Source organism: Aedes aegypti, chromosome 1 (assembly GCF_002204515.2).
Source record: "Aedes aegypti strain LVP_AGWG chromosome 1, AaegL5.0 Primary Assembly, whole genome shotgun sequence".
NCBI lineage: Eukaryota > Metazoa > Arthropoda > Insecta > Diptera > Culicidae > Aedes > Aedes aegypti.
In genome coordinates, this window is record NC_035107.1 from 120917789 (window position 1) to 120938430 (window position 20642).

The 20642-nt window shown below is 41.5% G+C and overlaps 1 protein-coding gene across 16 annotated transcripts in view; it reads left to right on the forward strand.

Annotated features, from left to right (window-relative positions):
• Positions 1–20642, forward strand: part of LOC5567734 (sex determination protein fruitless) — a 781499-nt gene that overhangs the window by 78284 nt on the left and 682573 nt on the right. For 13 of the 16 annotated variants that reach the window (XM_021846428.1, XM_021846420.1, XM_021846441.1 and 10 more), the window contains one exon: positions 2711–2818. The exons of the other annotated variants lie outside the window; for them this stretch is intronic. In XM_021846428.1, the coding sequence (XP_021702120.1) occupies positions 2798–2818 (21 nt within the window). In that variant the 5' untranslated portion in view covers positions 2711–2797. The remainder of the gene's footprint in view (positions 1–2710; positions 2819–20642) is intronic. 16 annotated transcript variants of the gene reach the window in all.

The window sequence follows — 20642 nt, forward strand, 5'->3', positions numbered from 1 at the left end:
CATACCTTCAGAAGTACTCGGTCGATCGACTGGTAAAGCTGCTCGCTTCCGTGCTTGAGAAGCTCGACCGGGATCTCGTCCTTCCCAGCAGCCTTACAGTTCTTCAGCTCGCTGATAGCCTTTTTAACCTCTCCTATGGTCGGTGGGTCCACAGCTTGATCGTCATCATCTATGTTCATCCTGTTCCTCGCTACATTTCCATTCTCACCGTTCAACAATTGCTGAAAGTGCTCCTTCCACCTGGCAGCCACCGCCGTTTTATCGGTCAGCAAATTCCCTTCTCGGTCATTGCACATGGCGGGCACTGGTACGGTATTGTGCCGCGCACCATTGACCGTTGCATAAAATCTCCGCATATCATTCCGGTTCATGCTTTCTTGAGCGTCAGCTACCACACTTTCTTCGTGCTGCCTTTTCTTTCTGCGGTGGATTCGCTTTTTGTCGGCTCTCGCTGCCCTGTACCGCTCTCTGTTCTGTCGGGTACCGGCCACAAGCATACGGCTTCTGGCGACATTCTTCATGTCTGTCACCCTCTAACACTCTTCATCGAACCAGTCGTTCCGCCTTCGTCGTTGACCAGTGCCGATCACTTCCCGCGCCGTTGTTGTCACAGCTTCGTGGATAGGGTCCCACAGGCTGTCGACGTCTCCAGCAACGTTGACTCTTCCCAACTTCTCGTCTAGTTATTTTCTATGGAAAACAAATTCGACTTTTTGTCCCTGAAGGACTTCCTGTTGGAATCCATGGAGGACTTCTTGGTGGAATCCATGGAGGGCTTCCTGGAGGAACTCTCGGAGGACTTCCTGGAGGAATCCATGGAGGACTTCCTGAAGTAATCCCTGGAGGACTTCCTGGTGGAATCCCTGGAGGTATTTCTGGAGTAATCCCTGGAGGACTTCCTGGAGGAATCCCTTGACGACTTCCTGGAGGAATCCCTGTAGGACTTCCTGGAGGAATCCCTGTAGGGCTTCCTGGAGGAATCCCTGTAGGACTTCTTGTAGGAATCCCTGGAGGACTTCCTGGAGGAATCCCTGGAAGACTTCCTGGAGGAATTCCTGGAGGACTTCCTGGAGGAATCCTTAGAGAACTTCCTGGAGGAATCTCTGGTGGACTTCCTGGAAGAATCCATGGAGGACTTCCTGAAGTAATCCCTGGAGGACTTCCTGAAGTAATCTCTGGAGGACTTTCTGGAGGAATCCCTGGAGGCCTTCCTGGAAGAATCCCTGGAGGTCTTCCTGGAGGAATCCCTGGAGGTGTTCCTGGAGGAATCCCTGTAGGCCTTGCTGGTGGAAACCCTGGAGGACTCCCTGGTGAAATCGCTGTAGGACTTATTGATGGACTCCCTAGATAACTTCCTGGTGGAATTCCTGAGGGACTTCCTAGTGGAGTCCCCGAAGGACTTTCTGGTGGAATCCGTGGAGGACATCCTGTAAGAATTCATGGAAACTTTTTTGTTAAATTTCTGGAGCTAGCGGAAAATCTTCTTGGTGGAATTCCTGGAAAAAATATCTATAAAAGTTCAGAGAAGATCCTTCGAGAATATCTTGGAAGAGTTCTCGGATTTTTAAAGGTAATCTCAAAAGAAACTTTTAAATAAATGAGTCGATGTTTACAGGTAGTTTTAAGACTCTATTGAGCTATAATTCTGTATTGCTGGTATCGAACGCTAGTGTTATTTTTGGAAACGAATTCTTTGCAGTGCATCCATCAAGCTGTAAAAACTCCTTCGACTGATTGTCCGCAACTGTACGTTGAACTCAGTATTCCCGCACCAAGTCTGGATGCAAGGGAAGTGATATGACCAAAAGTGTATTTTTTTTCTTAACTTCTGAAGGATGGCGATAGGATTGGCTAGGTATCTGAAAGAAAAGACGTACGGATGGCTCCAAGGCAAAACTCCGTCCATGATGCGCCTTACTCTTCTGCACCACCCACTTTTACAAGAACCGAACGACAGCACGTGCTTGCTGCCGAGTTGCTGTCTATTCGAAGTTCATTCGAGCAGTTTAGAGCGAGGGGCACATGCGAAGTGCAGTTTGGTTAGTCGTTTTGGGTTTGTGTAAAGTTTTTCCTCTTTTTTTTGCATGTAGAATTCTCGTTGCAGGCCTCGGCTGCTTTTTGATTGGCTGGTTAGGTCAAGGCAACTACTGACACTGCTTCTTGGCTTATTATGCCTAGCAAATGCTATATTTTTTGTGGGTAAAATGGAACTTTCCTCTAACAGCGCCGCACATCTCAACTGACCTTGAATGCGTAGAGTCACGCTTCTCCGCGAAAAAGGATATGATTCTCCAACTAGACCTCTCAAGCCGATGGAGTATATAAGAACAAATCCTTAAGGTTACAAATTATAGTGTTAGTTTCATAGCTACTACTGAAGATAATCTTAAACAGTTAAAAATGTTACATCGAGTTGCCTGTTACAAAATGACCACATATAAGCACATTTTTCCATTTGCTTTTAAAACTACAGCTTTCACCGAGTATGGTGCTTGTGTACAATATTCCATGCAAGAAATTCTTGTACGATAAATTCGATGAAATTGATATGAATTCAAATGTTATTTTATTTGCGTTTGGTGACATTTCAGGAATTTTACCCGTGTACTTATTATATATTCTTCCATTAAATTTTGTATTGAAATGTGAAGGCTGAGATAAACAAAATTTTGAATCTCTACTAATTATTCTATTCTACTTTCATTTGCAGGTACTCGACCAAAACCGTTTCCCAACAATTGGACCTAGAAACGTATTGCTTAGAGCAGTTACACTCCAAGGAAAAAAAGTAGTCATTATGAAGGATTCGATTATGCAGGTATAATAACTCTATGGAGGAAATCCAAATTAAAAAAAAAACTTAAATTATTCCAACTTTATTCTCATTTTTGATGACTTTGTTTCGAATTGAGATTTTGTCTGATAAAGATCAGGGAAATGTCGAATTTCCTTCGATTCCCTATCTTCAGCATTTGAAAATGTTGTTGTGGAGCAGGGAAGAGAGATATAACGTCTCCAAATTAAAAAAGACATTTTTTTCCATAAACTGACAAAGTACATTATTATAAGATACTTGTTTTTCATTTCTTTCATCAATTACTCCATAATATATTCTTTCAAGAACTACACCAGCGATTTATCTTTTATGACCACTATTTAGAAATCTCCATTAGAAACACCTCTAAGGATATTTTTGGAAACATTTCACTTGAACCTTCAAGAAGTCCTCCATGAAATTCTCCGTGATTTTTTTTCTCTAGGGTAGCTTCCACGAATTCCTAAACAAATTATTCCAATAATATGTCGTCGAACATGTTTCGTCCATGGTAGTAATAACTCCAAAATTATCTGCATAAACTTCTCCAGAACTTTTTTATATAGGAAATTCAGCTGAAATTCCCTGAATTTCAGGCAGAATTTTTTCTTTCAAGATCTCTTAGATTTACTGCAGACATCGTTGTAAGCCGTCGGTGACTCGTAATGGAAATCCTCTAATTGATTGAACTCTTCCTTCAGAGTCACATAAAAACTCAAGGACTCCTTCATTAGGTTGAAACTTTCTAAAAAAATATTTCAATCAGATATTAGTTCAGCTAAGAATTCCGGGATTTTCACGAACAATTCTTCCAGAGAGTTCTCCAGGAATATCTTTCGGAAATAAAGGTATCCTTCTTTGAATTCTTTTAGGGGTTTTCAAATTATGTTATCAGGTACTTTCGGGAGTATGCTCTGAGATCGTTTCTAAAGCTGGAATATTTTCAAAATTCATACAAGAATTTCTTAAGATTCTTTAAAGAAAGTTTTACATTAATTCCTCCACACTTATTTTTTCAAAGTTACTACTACGGTGGTTTCATCAAAAATTTCTCTCAGAAGCTTTAGTTTTTTGTGTTTTCTCTGTAAAGATGATTCTTAGAAACACTCCTTAGACTTTTTAGGGATCTACTTTAGGAGTACCTTCTGATTATCATTTAAGATTTTCTCTTGAAATGTCTCAAAAAAATTAAAATATCATTTAACATTTTCTCTTGCGGTGTCTCAGATTTTATTACAGATTTTATTCAACTAAGTTTCCAAAGATTTCAACTGGGATTCTCTAACTCCATGCTCAGTGCATGCGTATAAACGGTGTATACCAAGTGACTTTATGCAAATATCTAACTATCTATTGCTGGTTGAGGCCCACTTTTGTGGTTCTATTAACTTCTTTAGGGTGAGTTAATTTAGTTAATAGAAGCATATCATTAATAAATTGTATTTTTATTTATTTTGCGAACCAGGAAGGACTTTCTTGTAGAACCACTCAGCAACTTCCTGACGGAATTCCTGGAATACTTTTTGGTGATAATCCCTAGAAGACTTTCTAATGAAATCCTTGGAGGAGACTTCGTGATATCCCTGGAGTATTTTGTGGCGAAATTCTTGAAGGACTTCCTGGCAAAATCCCTGAATAACGGCCTGGCAGAATCCTTGAGAAACTTTCTGGTAGAAGCCCTGGAGTACTTACATTAATGAATGTTTACCCTGGAGCACTTCCTGGCAGAATCCCTGAAGGATTTTTTGGCAGAATGCTTGGGGAATTTCTGTTTGACTTTGTGGCAGAATACCCGAAGAACTGTCTACAGAACTTCTTGGTGAAATCGCTGAATTACTTCTTGGTGAAATTTCTGGAAGACTGCCATGCGGAGTTTCTAGCTGGTGGATCTCTTGCTGGAAAACCTATTGAGCTTCCTTGTGGAATACCATTGGTACTGGATAAATCTATAGAAGTCTTTCTGTTGAAATTCCTCGAGGAATTCCCGACGGAATCCCTGGGGGTTAAGCTGTCGAAATTTTTGGAGTACCTCCGGACGGTCTCCCAAAGGACATTCTAGTGGAACCTTTAGAAAACTTTCTGATAGAACCATTGAAGGACTTCCTGACGAAATCTTTGAAGGACTTTCTTGTAAAACCCATGGAGTATAGCTCCGGGACTTTCAGATGGAATTCGTGAAAAACTTCATGACGAAATGCGTGGAGTACATTCATGCAGAAGTCTAGAAAGACTTCCTTACGGAATATGTACAGGTCTTCCTGGCGGAATCCTTGGAGGACCTCCTGGCGGAATGCCCTGAGAACATTCAGGCGAAGTCCATAGAGGACTTTCTGTCGAAATTCTTGGAATATATCCTCCTGGCCAAATTTTTCTACGGCTTCCTGACGGGACCTGAAGGTGGAGTTATTATGGTGAAATACTTGGACGACCTCTCGTTGGAATTCCTGAAGCACGTCTTGGAGTAATGCCTGGAAGACTTCCTGACGGATTTTCTGGAGTATTCTTTGGCGGAATTTTTATAGATCTTTCTTGTGGAATTCCTAGACAGGAAGATTTCCTAAAGGAATCTTTGGAGGACTTCCAGAAGGGATCCCTGGAGGCTTTTCTTAAGCAATGTTATTGAAAAATTGACATTTTTGTTCAAAACATAGTTTTCCCAAGCAGCACGCATTGTTACAAGTAAGTAACAGCAACGACTACTTAACATATTCTATAGTTACAACAGGAAACATTGTAACATGGAAACATACTGCTATGTAACCGAAAAAGCGCAAAAAGTCGAGCCATATGTAACTTGTTGGTCGTTACATAAGAAGTTTATTGGCGACGGTTATGCAATTTGTTGATTACGCATGGGTTTTCCTGCGACAAAACAATAGGTACGGCGTTGAACTTATTGTTTCATTCTGACAGTTTTGAAACCGAACAACCATTTTAGAATATAATGTCAACAAATATTATGTTAGTTTACCGAGTTTTCACCACCCAATATTCGGATTACGATATCGAAACATAACTCAACAAACGCAAAACCGACACCGATCGGTTTGACTTCAGATCAACCACTATCTCTTTATTCAATTCAAAGCAATATACATACATCAGTTCACCACATTTTATTAGGAATGTTCAATTCTTAAATCTAACAATCGGCCATCCTGACCACCATCGGCCTCCGATGGTGAACCCCCTTCTTGGTTCTCATCACCATCGCAATCATCATCATTGTTGCAGGAAACTATATTTTCTTTCTTTTTGTTTCCATTTATTTGATGAAATTTGACTGAGTTCGTAATAGTTCTGATTAACCGCTTCATCCATACAGGTGATGCAAAAACGAAAAACTTCCAACGCCGTTGACTACAATACTTGCTAGATCGCTGCTTATGCCATTTGCTTTTGTTTCGGCTACAACGTAAGCGACGGAGTGCTGCGTTCGGTAGCAGATTGCTGTCCACATCTTGTTTGCATACCATCACTATTGGTTGGACAGGTTGGACAGTCTCACACATTCCATTCTCATACGGTAAAGCACATCCACTGTTGTAATTGAAATTATCATCCTTCTTTGCGCCATCATCGATTTCATTAGCTTTATGCAGATCGCATTTAGTGTTTTGATCTTCTAATTCTAAAAATTCACGTCTCAATTGGTGGTTTTTACGGGACAAATTCAAAATCTCATTGTTCATATCGATTATAACTTTACTTAATTGCATAACTTCTAGATTGGCGCGCATTATTTGATCTATTATGCTATCATACACATCTGTATGCTGATATGGAGCGATACTTCCCCATTGGGAACCATAGCAAGTCGCACTTTGCCAATTCACACTCGCTTCCATACCCAGCAACATCTTTCCACTAAAAAGTCTTCGAACACGTATCCAAGGGCATCTGGGTTCCCGGACGAGCCCCCAAAATGTTAGTTTACCGAGTTTTCACCACCCAATATTCGGATTACGATATCGAAACATAACTCAACAAACGCAAAACCGACACCGATCGGTTTGACTTCAGATCAACCACTATCTCTTTATTCAATTCAAAGCAATATACATACATCAGTTCACCACATTTTATTAGGAATGTTCAATTCTTAAATCTAACATATTATGCCTATGATCTTGGAATGCATAATTATTCACAAGTACATATTAAATTTTATTATTTAATTTTATTTATTGCGGTGAAATCAATTATTTCAATTGCTCAAAATTGACGCGCTCATAAAATATCTTATAATTTTAAATTAAATTATACATGATACGTGGATTGCTTAGAAAATATGCTTTTGTAAATACCATAAAAATGGAAATTTACACTGTTACTCAAATCAGTAGTGTTTTTCATTTGTATTTCATTGTTAGTGATTTCAAAATCACGTTTTTTCGTATCCCGCTGTTAGATTTTCTTGATTGCCTATCATAAACCGCCATTTAATTTCATCTGGCTGCATATACACTTCCGAATAACTGTTTGAAGACAGCCAATCTAAAATGATGACAACTATTAAAAAGTCGTTAGAATGGCTGCATTTTGTGAATCCAACAATTTTAATTCATCACTGAAAAAATATCTATGAAAACAATAACTGATCATAAACTAGTCAAGTTCTTATATCAAAATTCACGATACGTATACATTTTTGGTCTGTAGTGTTGACCACAGTCAGCAAGTTACTCGTTTGTAACACATCAGTTACCCAGAAATCTTATGTTATTTTGAAACTGATATGTAACTATACTGAAACTGTCATTAAATTACACTACTGTCAATAGGGGAAGGGGTGTTAAAATAAACACCTTAAGGATATCGTCTTGCTTCTAATGGGAAAATGATGCATTTGCAATAAATCACTAAATAATGTGCAAAAATCCTCAAGCCAATTGACTGGAACCTTACAGGTATGAACATTAAATGCTCCATCCAAGAAAGCACATGGTTTGTGACGTGCTCAAATAGCTCGAAAGAAGGCAAAATCAAGCATGTGCTAGAAAAAGGGCGCCAGTCCAATGATCGATTTCTCTTCATCAATCCTTTCTTCTGTGATTAAAGGTGACAAGATGCGGTTTTGTTAGCAATTTTTCAGTTCAAGGGGAGAAGGGTGTCAAAATTTCCAAATTTAGCGTTATGAATAAATGGACGCTGCCTTAGAAGCAAGACGGTTAGTGGTACAGTAAACGTACACGGAGAAATCAGACTACCCAAAAAATAAGTTCTTTTTACTCAAATTTGGGTAAACTGCATTTAGTTTTTACCCACGGTTGGGTTGTTTTGCCTCTCTCGCAACAGCGATATTGTCAAAAACAGAGAGAGATGCACCGACCCATCTTCGAGGTTCAATGGAATAAGCCAAATTTGGGTTCTTTCGAGTTTACCCAACGTTAAGTTGTTTTTACCCATCACGGAGACTTCGAAAGCTAACGCTGGGTAGATTTTTTTTAGCACTGAGTTGTTTGTTTTGCCGTTGTCAAATGAAAACAACCTAATGATAGGTATATGTCAGTTTACCCAAATTTGGGTTATCTCACGGAAGAGCCGAATTGCGTCAAAAGAAGTCAAAGTTGGGTTGGCTCCGTGTACGCACTCGATCATGCTTGCATATATAATGCAGGCGTTTGTGATTTTATTGTTAAATAATGCTGACGCGGTACATTTGTAAGGTTCCAATTTGTGCGTTACTTCAGCGTGGCATTACGGTTGGTAGAGTTTGAATTGAACAGCGGTTTTGGTGTTATAAAATAAGGGGTGGGGGTTTATCCCCCACGAGTTGATTAAAGTTTAGCTCCTTCGATAAGTTTTTTAAGGACAAATTTAACATATTTTTGCACGTGACACAAATTATGACAGTGCACAAATGGATCTATACAAAATTTTAACAACGAATACAACAACTGATCTGCTGTTGACTAAAAGTCATCGAGCTTAACAAAATACAATCAGTTATGGGATTGACTAGAGGACCCAAACATTTTAACGTTCAAGGATCCGTTATCGTCATCATCGAAACTTCAAAAGCAATTGTTCTGTTCAAAATTGGAATTTACTGGTCGAAAGTGTGTCCCCTGTGTTTCGGTTGGAGAATAAAATACAGTGAACACATTTTCATGAAAATATTCATGATTTTGAACGAAAAACTTGAAAATTATCATGTTGATGATGGATCCTGCCCCCGTAAACGAAACCTCGTCATCCCGTGGGGCTCAAAAATTGACGTTCCCCACAAAAGTAGTAAAGAGAACATTACAAATGTAACTCAATGTTCTGTGATATATCTACTCGCGAAATTTTCCCTAATTTATTAATTTGTTTATTTATTATAATTAGTTCTATCGCACAATATCAAAAATAGAGATGTTTATTAAAGCGACACTAATTAAGACTAAGATAGATGAGTTTTCACATATTTCTATCGTCATAAAAATCATTGAAATTTGTTTTTCATGCGTAACAAGGTCGGTGTTCATTTCCCTGTTCATTTTTTCACCTCTTCCTCTATCACACATTGTAACCAAACATACAACTTCATGTTGTTACACACAAGTGACTTAGCAATATATATGTAACCTACTTTGTTATGTGTTTCTTTGCAACCACAAATTTAATTTCAATGTAATTTATTCATTTTGACAGCTCTAGGCTAAGTTACATGCGAGGCAAAATGCAACACCTATGTAATGTAAACAAAACGTAAGTTACAATGCAATAGTCTAGTAACCAAAATTGCAAACTGTCAACAAAACATGCTACAAATTATCTTAAATGCAACTGCAATGTAATTTGTTTTATTTTTCTAAAATATTGCATTTGTTACCAGTGCTACTTGGGTTTTCAACTAAGGACTCATAATTCAACATGATTCCTTCAATGGCACCATAACCTTGTTAAATTATGAATTTGTATAACTTGTAAACCATGTATAACTTGCAGACTCGCCATGTGTCTATCGATTTCAAGGCGGCGTACAATTCAGAAGCTGTTGCAAATAAAGTGTAAATATGGTTTTCCGACCTAACCTACGCTGAATGGTTCAAACTCCAGTGTTCAGATTGGAGACTCTTCGTCTCCAATCCGAACACTTGGTTTTGAACCATCCTGCGTAGCACGCATCAGCCTTATCAGTTTCGCCGGAAAACCATGTTCAGACATTAATTGCAACAGTCTATTTATTTTCACTGAATTGTACGCCGTTTGTGACGTTAGACCGATTGAAGCAGGGAGACGCACTTTTAAATTTACTGCTCAACATTGTACTCGAGGGTGCTATTAGGAAATCTGGTGTGCAGAGAAACGGCACTATCATCACACAGCTCCTTGGCTTTGCGGATGATATCGACCTTATTGGAATCGATCGCAGGTCAGTGGAGAAGGCCTTCATGCCTCTGAAAAGGGAGCCAGCGAGGATAGGCCTGACCATACATTCTGCCAAAACGAAGTACATGGTTGCAGGTAGAGATAGAGACAGGCACCAACAACACGATGCTGAGGTTGTGTTTGGTGGAGATGTGTTTGAAGTTGTTGAACCATTTGATTACTTTGGAATACTTGTGACATGTGACAACGACGTTTCCCGCGTAGTGAAGAGACGTGTTGCGGCTGCGAACTTGCAAACGGAAACGAAATTCGCCATGTATAAAACGTTGATTCTTCCGATGGCGAATATTATTAAGCGTGTGAAATACAACAGACTTCAGTAGGCAGGTCACTTAATGTGAATGCCGGAAGAAAAACTGCGAAAATAATATTCAGCAGGGAACCAGGTAGAGGTAGGTGACTTCGTGGAAGACCACAAATACGTTTGCTATACGGAGTTGAATAGGATCGCCAAGTCCTAAACGTTTGGGGCAACTGAAGAACCGACGAGAGGTTCATCTACGATATGCCCAGTATGACGTGACGCTACGCTGTAGCCATCAAAGTACAAGATAAACCCCTGAAGGACCTTTTTGTGAGGCCCCTGGAGGACTTACTGACGGAATCTCTGAAGGACTTCTGGTGGAATCCCTGTCAGACTTTTTGACGGTTCCCTGCAGGACTTTCTGATGAAATCCTTGGACGACTCCCTGCATTTCGCCCTTATAGAATCCCTGGAGGTTTTCTTGTTTGAATCCTAGAGGTTTGCCTGGCGTAAACCCTGAAGGACTTCCTGACAAACTACCTGAAGAGCATCCTGGCAGAATAATAAGAATAATTCCCAAATGATTTCCTGGCGAAATGCCTCAAAGATTTACCAAAAAAAAACTTCCTACTAGAAATCTTGGTGAAATTCTTGGAGGACTTCTTGGCGATATATCTGGATGATGTCCAGATGGAATTCCTATTGCCTTCCAGGTGGAATTCCTGATGGATACCTTGGAGGACTACCTGATGAAATCTCAAGAATACTTCCTGGCGGAAACCGTGAAATGCTTCCTGATGGTATCCATGGAGGATTTCCTGACGGAATCCATGGAGAAATTTGTGGTTGAATCCTTGGAGGACCTCCTGGTGGAATACTCTGAGGGCTTCTTGGCAAAATTCTAAGCGAACTTCCTGGCAGAACACTTGAAAGACTTTCTGGTGGAATTCCTGAAGGGCTTGAGGATATACTGATGGAAACTTTCTGGATGTTCCCGTGGAGAACCTCCTGTTAGAATTCCTGAACCACTGGAGAACGTCCTTGGGGATTTCCTGAAGTATTTTCCAAATGTGGATAGTCGACTGTATTACGATTTAATAGACTAATCATTGGCATGGTAATTCATAAAATTATGATAAAACTCAATGTATTACTAACGATAGCCCCATTTGCATAATACACGGATAAAAATCTGATCCCCACACCATGATTTACAAATCATGAAATTCATAAATTGGTTAGGTCATAATATCAGGATCACAAATCATGGTTCCTGGAGTCATAATCATGATTCCTCATAAGCGTAACATCCAGTGTGAAAACACTTAGCGGCGCACTTTGCTTCATCTCATTCGTATCGATCACTCTAAATTCAAGATGACGAAGTGGTTGAGTAGTAGAGTACGTGGCTCACAATCGGAAGGTTTTTGGCTCGAATCTCAATATATGCTATTTTTTACTTTTTTTTTTATTTTGTCGATCATAAACGGATGTGCGACTCAGCATTTTTGGCATTTGAATCATGATTCCGAGCAATCAGCTACAAAAACCTAATGCGTGTGTTGCGTTACGGCAATCTGACTCATGATATCATGAGTCTAAATCATGGTGTATTTTCATAAGACTAAAACACGCTGGAATCATGATATCATGAGTCATAATCTTGTTTTTGGATTCTGATTTCTACCTGTGTAGTTAGATATAATACATGCTGAATAAATATCCCTTGTAATAGTTGTGGTTTTCTCACAGTTGCATGTAAAATTTTTGGCCAAAAGTCAAACAAATTTATGACAAAGCTTCTATTCCGCAGAATCATAAGGTGTTCTGTAGCTTAGTTGGTTAAAGCGCCGGTCTAGCGTACTCGGAGTCGTGAGTTCGAGTCTCACTAGATTGCGTATTTTTTCGCAAATTCATGTCTCAATTTGTCAAACAAATACACTGTGTCTTCTGATTACAAGTTCCCAAAATTATGACAAAGCCTATCATTTTCTTTGTCATATTCTTCTTTTTGGCATTACGTACTCACTAGCGCAGAGCCTGCTTCTCAGCCTAGGGTTCGATGAGCACTTCGACAGTTGTTAACTGAGAGCTTTGCTAAAATTGCAATTTTCGCATAGTATATCGTGTGGCAGGTACGATGATACTTTAAGTATGCCCAAGGAAATCAAGAAAATTCTAATTACGAAAAGATCCTGGACCGACCGGGAATCGGGCACAGACACCTTCAGCATAGCTTTCCTTTGTAACCGCGGACTCCAATCACCCGGCGAAGGAAGGCTAATTTTATTTATGATAGCAAATTTGATTTAGAAAAATAACAATGTTAGTTTTATTACGCTTTACCAGAAAAAATGGTTCAAAGTCAGTTATAAAACCAACACTATTCTACGATACAGCTTCGTTCCCGGGCTTTGAATCCGAAACAATGCTCAGTGAACTAAAGCGCCATCTACATTTTACAGCATTCCGAAACTTCCGAAAACTCCCATCAGAAAGCACTTCGCAGTCCAACGCTCACGGGCTGCAAAATGGAAATATGAATAGAACAGTGTCTCGTCCTGCCGCGAGGCATATGCATGTAAATGTAACCATAAATTCACCAACTTGACGACGGTGGTACCGTAAACAAGTGTAAGTTATGAATATGTTGATCAGGCAAAGGTACGTTCCTGTGCCGCCGTGTAAAGCACTTCTTATATTCAACATACCAGCACGGACAAACAGACGTAAAACTGATGAGATTTCCATCGACCACTCATTTGATGATCATTTCAAATTCATTAGGTTTCAAACTTCACTACCAGAGGCGCACGTATCGCTTTTCTTCGCGTTTGACGTTCCACACTACCGCCATCTGCAGGCCTTGTTGCACATAATAGTGCTTCGCGCAAAAAGTTCACTGGATAGTGATAGTATGTACTGGTCAAATTCTTTTAAAGAGATTTATTCCGTGTGTTACGTCTGTTTGTCTGTATTGCCAGTGCAGGGGAAACACGGCATCAACTGAGCTATTGTTGTCGAAGGAAAAAGTTTTCCGTCCCTGCGAGGGGTCTCCACACCGACAGTAAACCCACTTGAGTTCATTACGTCTCCACCAGACAGCACGGTGCACCAGTTGAGGGAAACTCCACCTAAGGATCCAGTTCTGTTTGAAGAAAGCAGGGAGGCCATTAGGTGACCTTCATCTACGTATGCAGTAGCTATGTGTCCAACGTGCATTTCCTGTCGAGAAAAATGCTTCGTGCCACATTATTTTCTTCCGTCGCAAGTTAGTAGAACTGACTGCCGTTGGTATACTTTCACCAGAGATTGAAGGCACGGGTTGTCACTGGAAATTTACTTAATTCGCCATTTACCAACAACGGTTGGTGCCAGCGGCCATTCCGAAGCCACTTTATCATCTTTGATCATATGCACCCAGGAGAAGTACCTCTTGGGGTCTCACTCGAATCTCGTTCAAAATTCAACCATCGTTGCCCTAAGCGTACACAGGTTTTTCATTAGGGGGTGGAAGTGGGGGCAAGCTACCTCAAAAGTGTGTTTGTTCTTTAACAATTGACATTATGGAGTCCAAAACGCGCATTGGATCATTTTCTTGGTTGAGTAACTGTTACATTTAACGGTTTTCATTTTGGTTGAATAAGCAGGCAACAAAACAAACGTGATAACAAAAGTTCATACTAAAGATATCATATAAATATCTCATTGTGTTATCATTTGAAACACATTGATAACAAGTTTTGTTATACAGCCAATTTCCCTCATTGATAACTCATTATGTTATCAATTGGTTATTAAGATCGATTTATGATAACAAACATTTGACGTTATTTACTCGTCGATGGCATCCTCAAAATTCGTTGATAACAGAGGTCTTCGTATTGAAAACAAAAAAAAAATATTGTTATTCTTATATTAAGGCGAATTTTAGCACACTGACATATGGCTAGTTCTTCACCTGATTCGGAACACCGGAAGGGTGCCCCAAGGGAATGCCGGATGGGCATTTCATGAAAAAGGGGTAAGGAAGGATTGCCAGAGGGGCCAGCCTTTGAGCCCTACCGAGGGGTCTCACCATTGTGGATTTTTGACAATTATTTTTTTTTCATACACACTGCTAAGAATGGCAAAGGCTAGGATTTGCAGGCTTTGGAAGCCGGCTTGCAGAAGGCTAGAACGGATCTGTTATAGATGAACTTTCAAACAAACTTAAACGTTGGACGATGGATAACACCACTTATAAAAAGGGGTACGTTTGCCTTCGATGGGCCGACGACTTCTGCAAGCCGAAAACGGAAGAGGAGGGATCGTTGATGATTTTGTTGTTGGTTGTTGGATGGGTCTATCCCCCGAATTCGGAATCCTTCGGGGAGACCACTGGTCGTGTAGGCGTGATGATTCTTGCAGGTTGGTTGAAACGATGGCGCGGTTGTGGATGGAGTTACGATAGTTGGATGGGACTTACCCCGAACCCTTATCTTCGGGAAGCCCACCGGTCGTTGGGTTCGGATTGTAGAATCGTTACGTACGAGAGTAGAGTCTGGCTTTCTTAAGAAAGCAAATTAGGACCGCCAATGAAGCGGGATCGTTTGCGAGGGCATCGCTGATACTGCCGGGAATGCTTTGTGTTCTTCTATGGTGTTCGTATAGAGGGCAGTGGCAGATTGTGTGTTCTGCTGAGTTGTGTGCACTGCAAAGATCACATTCTTAACGGAAAGATCTGCCATCAAAATTGTAGGCAAAACGGGTATGTCCGGTCCTAAGGTATGAAATAATTTGCTGGTCGCAAAGCGAGGAAAGCTTTTCCCAGCTAGAGGTATCTCCCTTTATCTTTCGAAGCTGTGCCAAGGTATTTTGATGCCGCTCTTGGGCCCAGTACTTTCTGACGGATTTAACAACCCAGCGTTTTACGTTTGGGGTGGAACAGAGAGGGTAAAGCGAGACATTTGGTGTCCCGTACCAGCTAATAAGTTCTCCACATTTCTTTGTATACCACAATGCCCAGAGACCCAGGTAAAGGTGACTGTACCAGGAGTATGGGCACGTATACCCTGTATCGGCGGAATAGGTGAGGATGAAGATTGGAGCACTCGCTGGTGAGATCGCTGCATAAAAGATGGCCGCTGCTTCGGCAGAGAAAACCGAACATTCGGTTGGCAGACTTTAACAGAGTGTCAAATCGGCGTTGGAGATACCGATACCTACTCCACGATGGGAGAGAGAGCCGTCTGTGTTCTGGGTATTAAGTCCGCAGTAGTTCAAGTACGGATGTTCTAAGCACCGTGGAATCATCGCCACTACGGAAACTCTTTTTTATCTGCTTGTCTATGTTCGGAGGGGGTAGCTTCCAACTGCTCGCTCCTTGTCAGTGGACTCTAGCCACAGGGGGAAGACAGGAATTGGCATTGGATTCGATCTGCTTGATCAAAGAGAGCCACCCTGTCGTTTCTAGCTGTTTTGAAGCGTAAGCAGTTGCTTTGTGGCAGATGGTTGCGAGCACTCGATTGCGGAACGGAAGAATACTAGCTTCTGTACATGCAGCGTCGGTGGAGGTTGATGGAAGAATGCCGGAGTGCGAACGTACCTGTTGAAAATCGGTGAGAGGATTTATAAAAGATTTTGTTGGCTCAAGCAGGTTATCTCGAGACCGTAAGGTAGCCTGCTTTCTACGATAGCTTGTGCTACCCTGAAGCGAGTAGAGCTGGACCTATGTGCCTTGGATATTGTTTTAATGGTATTCAGACGAGAACGGCAGTTTGCCTTGACAGCATTGAAATGCTCCTTAAATTGCAGGTAACGGTCAATCAGCATTCCTAACGTCCGTACAGTCTTCCTATTTGGAATGAGTTGCCCGTCAATTTTGATTCCTTCTTCTTCTTCTTCTTCTTTCTGGCGTTACGTCCCAACTGGGACAAAGTTTTTTGATGATATTCCGGAGATATTGACGACGCAGGCGGGATTGGGTTTGCTGAGGGAACTTCATCGGAACTAAATAAAATGAACCTTGAATAATCCTTGCTTTCTGGGTTCAAGTGCTCAGGGCACTCAAACGATGAAGTGTCGAGGCATCGGTGGTCACCCAGAACTGCCACTATTAGGGCGGCTGCGGAACCGTCGGAGTTGAGGCGTTCGGAAAACAAGGTGTTGATAAGTCGTGGCCGGTTGTCCAAAGAAGATCGCCAGCGGTGCCAGATGATGGCGGCAATAAAACGATCGGTTGTGGTGCCACTGCCATGGCATCTGGGTTAAGGTGCTCACAATCAGAAAACAGTGCGTCTAAGCTTCGAGGCCGGTCATCCATTGAAAAACGTCCAAGAAGCCCTGTCGCTAGAACAGAAGGAGTGATATGTGGCAGCAAGGCGGCGATGTCTTCTGGATTCGGGTGCTTGAGGGGCTTTGTGAACGATCCACTCGGAGAGGAGTCTCCAAGGTGTCCAGAAAGGGTGTAACAGCTTCGAAGCCGGTATTCCGAAAAAGATGGCCCGGGAAACTCTAAATGAGGCTGTAGCATTGCAGTCGATGGCAGTTGAGCTACGATGGGGTCCGGAAAGGGATGTATTGTACTAATGACAGGGTGGGACTTACCACCCGGGATGGAATGCCCGGGGTGCCCAAGGTTTTGCACGGAAGAATCTACTGACACGATGGTTGGCGATAAGGCATCGTAGATTGTTGGGTTGCTTGTGTAGGTTACAGTATTTCACCACTTATAAGACGCGACGTGAGACAGGACACAACACTTATTGTTCTTACAACGATTAAAAGGAGTTAAAATTACCTTTTTAGTCGACCGGTTTCGGGCTCGATGTTGCCCATCTACGGGACGATGTCCGACTGATTACATAATTTACTAACACTAGTATTCGTACTGTAGTCAGTATACGTCGAGAAGTGTTGAAGGTTACTGCATTTTCAGCTTAGTCAGGTGGAAGAGTGGAGACATAATTGGAGCATCGTCCTCATTCATTAGAGGACGATCAGATGTTGCGATATACATGGACTCCCATGCATTCAAGTGAGATGTTTTTCTGACGTTTTTAATCAACTTTGCATTCTCCCAGTCGACAGTGTGATCTAGGGTCGATGTATGTGCTGCTACACTTGAATCATTAGCACGTTCGTTTTCGACCGCGTTCCTATGTTCTCGTAGGCGAATTTTGAACTTGCGCCGAGTCTGGCCGATGTACACTGCAGGGCAATTACTACATGGTATTTGGTATATTCTTGATTTTTCCTCCTGCGGGATTTTGTCTTTCAGGTTGCATAACAAATCTTTTAGTGTGTTGTTGCTTTTGTAGACTACATGAAAACCGTGGTGTTTGAGAACTGCTTGGATTGGGTTAGTGATCTTTGGGTAGAAAGGGAGACTAATTCTTTTAACCTCGTCTTTTGTCGATATCAGTGTTGTGGCATTTTTCCTGTGTTTTTTCCTTTCATGTTTTCGTAGAATTTTATCTACGAACTCCTTACCGTAACCATTCAGTTCGCCTGCTCTGTGAATTCGATTTCTCTCTTCCACAAAATCCTCTCTTTCCATGGGTATATTATAAAGCCGGTGCGCCATGGAATGAAACGCGGCTTGCTGCTGAGCACCGAAATGGTAGGAGTCAGAAGTTATATACCGATCCGTGGATGTTGGTTTGCGGTATATTCCAAATTTTAAATAGTTGTCAGCCTTTCTAGTAATCATCAAGTCTAGGAAAGGAAGATTACCATCTATTTCCTTTTCTATGGTGAATTTGATGGTTCTGTGTTGAGAATTCAACATATCTAAGGTCTGGGACAGATAACGCTCTTTTACCACCGCAAAGATATCGTCAACATACCGTCGCCAGATTCGAGGGAAAAACTTTTCTTTTTGCAGTCCTACTTCGAAATCGCTCATAAAGATGTTCGCCAACAATGGGGAGAGCTTACTGCCCATGCTTAGCCCAAACGTTTGTTTGTAGAACTTACCTCTGAATGAAAAGTAGTTCTGGTTCATACAAACCTCGGCCACCAATAGAAGCGCATCGATTTGGTTATGTGGTACACGATTTCGCTCCAAGTGTCTCCTTAGGCTCCTCAAGGCATCAGTTACAGGTACGTTTGGGAAAAGGGCGGTTACATCAAATGACACCAGAACTTCACCACGTCGAATTTCGAGGTCTTTCAAATGCTCTACCAACTCAACCGAATTTTGGACGCAAAATACATAAGGATCCAGTGGCAATGCGACCGATTTCATCAAATGTCTGCACCCCTACCGAGAGAATGGCTGCTTGGTTGGTGGAGGAAATGAGGAAATACCCAATTACTCATGGTAAAAGCGTCCAAAATTCGGTTGAGTTGGTAGAGCATTTGAAAGACCTCGAAATTCGACGTGGTGAAGTTCTGGTGTCATTTGATGTAACCGCCCTTTTCCCAAACGTACCTGTGACTGATGCCTTGAGGAGCCTAAGGAGACACTTGGAGCGAAATCGTGTACCACATAACCAAATCGATGCGCTTCTATTGGTGGCCGAGGTTTGTATGAACCAGAACTACTTTTCATTCAGAGGTAAGTTCTACAAACAAACGTTTGGGCTAAGCATGGGCAGTAAGCTCTCCCCATTGTTGGCGAACATCTTTATGAGCGATTTCGAAGTAGGACTGCAAAAAGAAAAGTTTTTCCCTCGAATCTGGCGACGGTATGTTGACGATATCTTTGCGGTGGTAAAAGAGCGTTATCTGTCCCAGACCTTAGATATGTTGAATTCTCAACACAGAACCATCAAATTCACCATAGAAAAGGAAATAGATGGTAATCTTCCTTTCCTAGACTTGATGATTACTAGAAAGGCTGACAACTATTTAAAATTTGGAATATACCGCAAACCAACATCCACGGATCGGTATATAACTTCTGACTCCTACCATTTCGGTGCTCAGCAGCAAGCCGCGTTTCATTCCATGGCGCACCGGCTTTATAATATACCCATGGAAAGAGAGGATTTTGTGGAAGAGAGAAATCGAATTCACAGAGCAGGCGAACTGAATGGTTACGGTAAGGAGTTCGTAGATGAAATTCTACGAAAACATGAAAGGAAAAAACACAGGAAAAATGCCACAACACTGATATCGACAAAAGACGAGGTTAAAAGAATTAGTCTCCCGTTCTACCCAAAGATCACTAACCCAATCCAAGCAGTTCTCAAACACCACGGTTTTCATGTAGTCTACAAAAGCAACAACACACTAAAAGATTTGTTATGCAACCTGAAAGACAAAATCCCGCAGGAGGAAAAATCAAGAATATACCAAATACCATGTAGTAATTGCCCTGCAGTGTACATCGGCCAGACTCGGCGCAAGTTCAAAATTCGCCTACGAGAACATAGGAACGCGGTCGAAAACGAACGTGCTAATGATCCAAGTGTAGCAGCACATACATCGACCCTAGATCACACTGTCGACTGGGAGAATGCAAAGTTGATTAAAAACGTCAGAAAAACATCTCACTTGAATGCATGGGAGTCCATGTATATCGCAACATCTGATCGTCCTCTAATGAATGAGGACGATGCTCCAATTATGTCTCCACTCTTCCACCTGACTAAGCTGAAAATGCAGTAACCTTCAACACTTCTCGACGTATACTGACTACAGTACGAATACTAGTGTTAGTAAATTATGTAATCAGTCGGACGTCGTCCCGTAGATGGGCAACATCGAGCCCGAAACCGGTCGACAAAAAAGGTAATTTTAACTCCTTTTAATCGTTGTAAGAACAATAAGTGTTGTGTCCTGTCTCACGTCGCGTCTTATAAGTGGTGTCGAGGTTCTTACGTTAGCACAAACCCCAAGAAATTGAGTTACAGTATTTGTTTGATGAAAGGAAATTTGACTTCCCACGCTGTCCTTTGGGGTAGCGGGTATAGCCCGACGCGCCCCAATTGATTGAAAGTATTGTCTTCCCACGTCTTGGCTTCCCACGTTGGTGGCTTTATTTCCCTCTTCCAGGTCTTCCCCTCGCGCCAAAGGTTGTCCGTCAGTTTCGGAATCGGAAACGACCGCACCGATGGGGCTCTGACCAGATTGCCCTGCACTGCTGGATTTGCTGAGTTCTTCTGTTCTTGCTGTTCTTCTGCATATACCAAATCACCAGCTCCTTGAGTTTTTGTTTGCGAGAATTTCACGATGTTGGAGACACATTTGATGTTGACGTGACGAAATCCATAT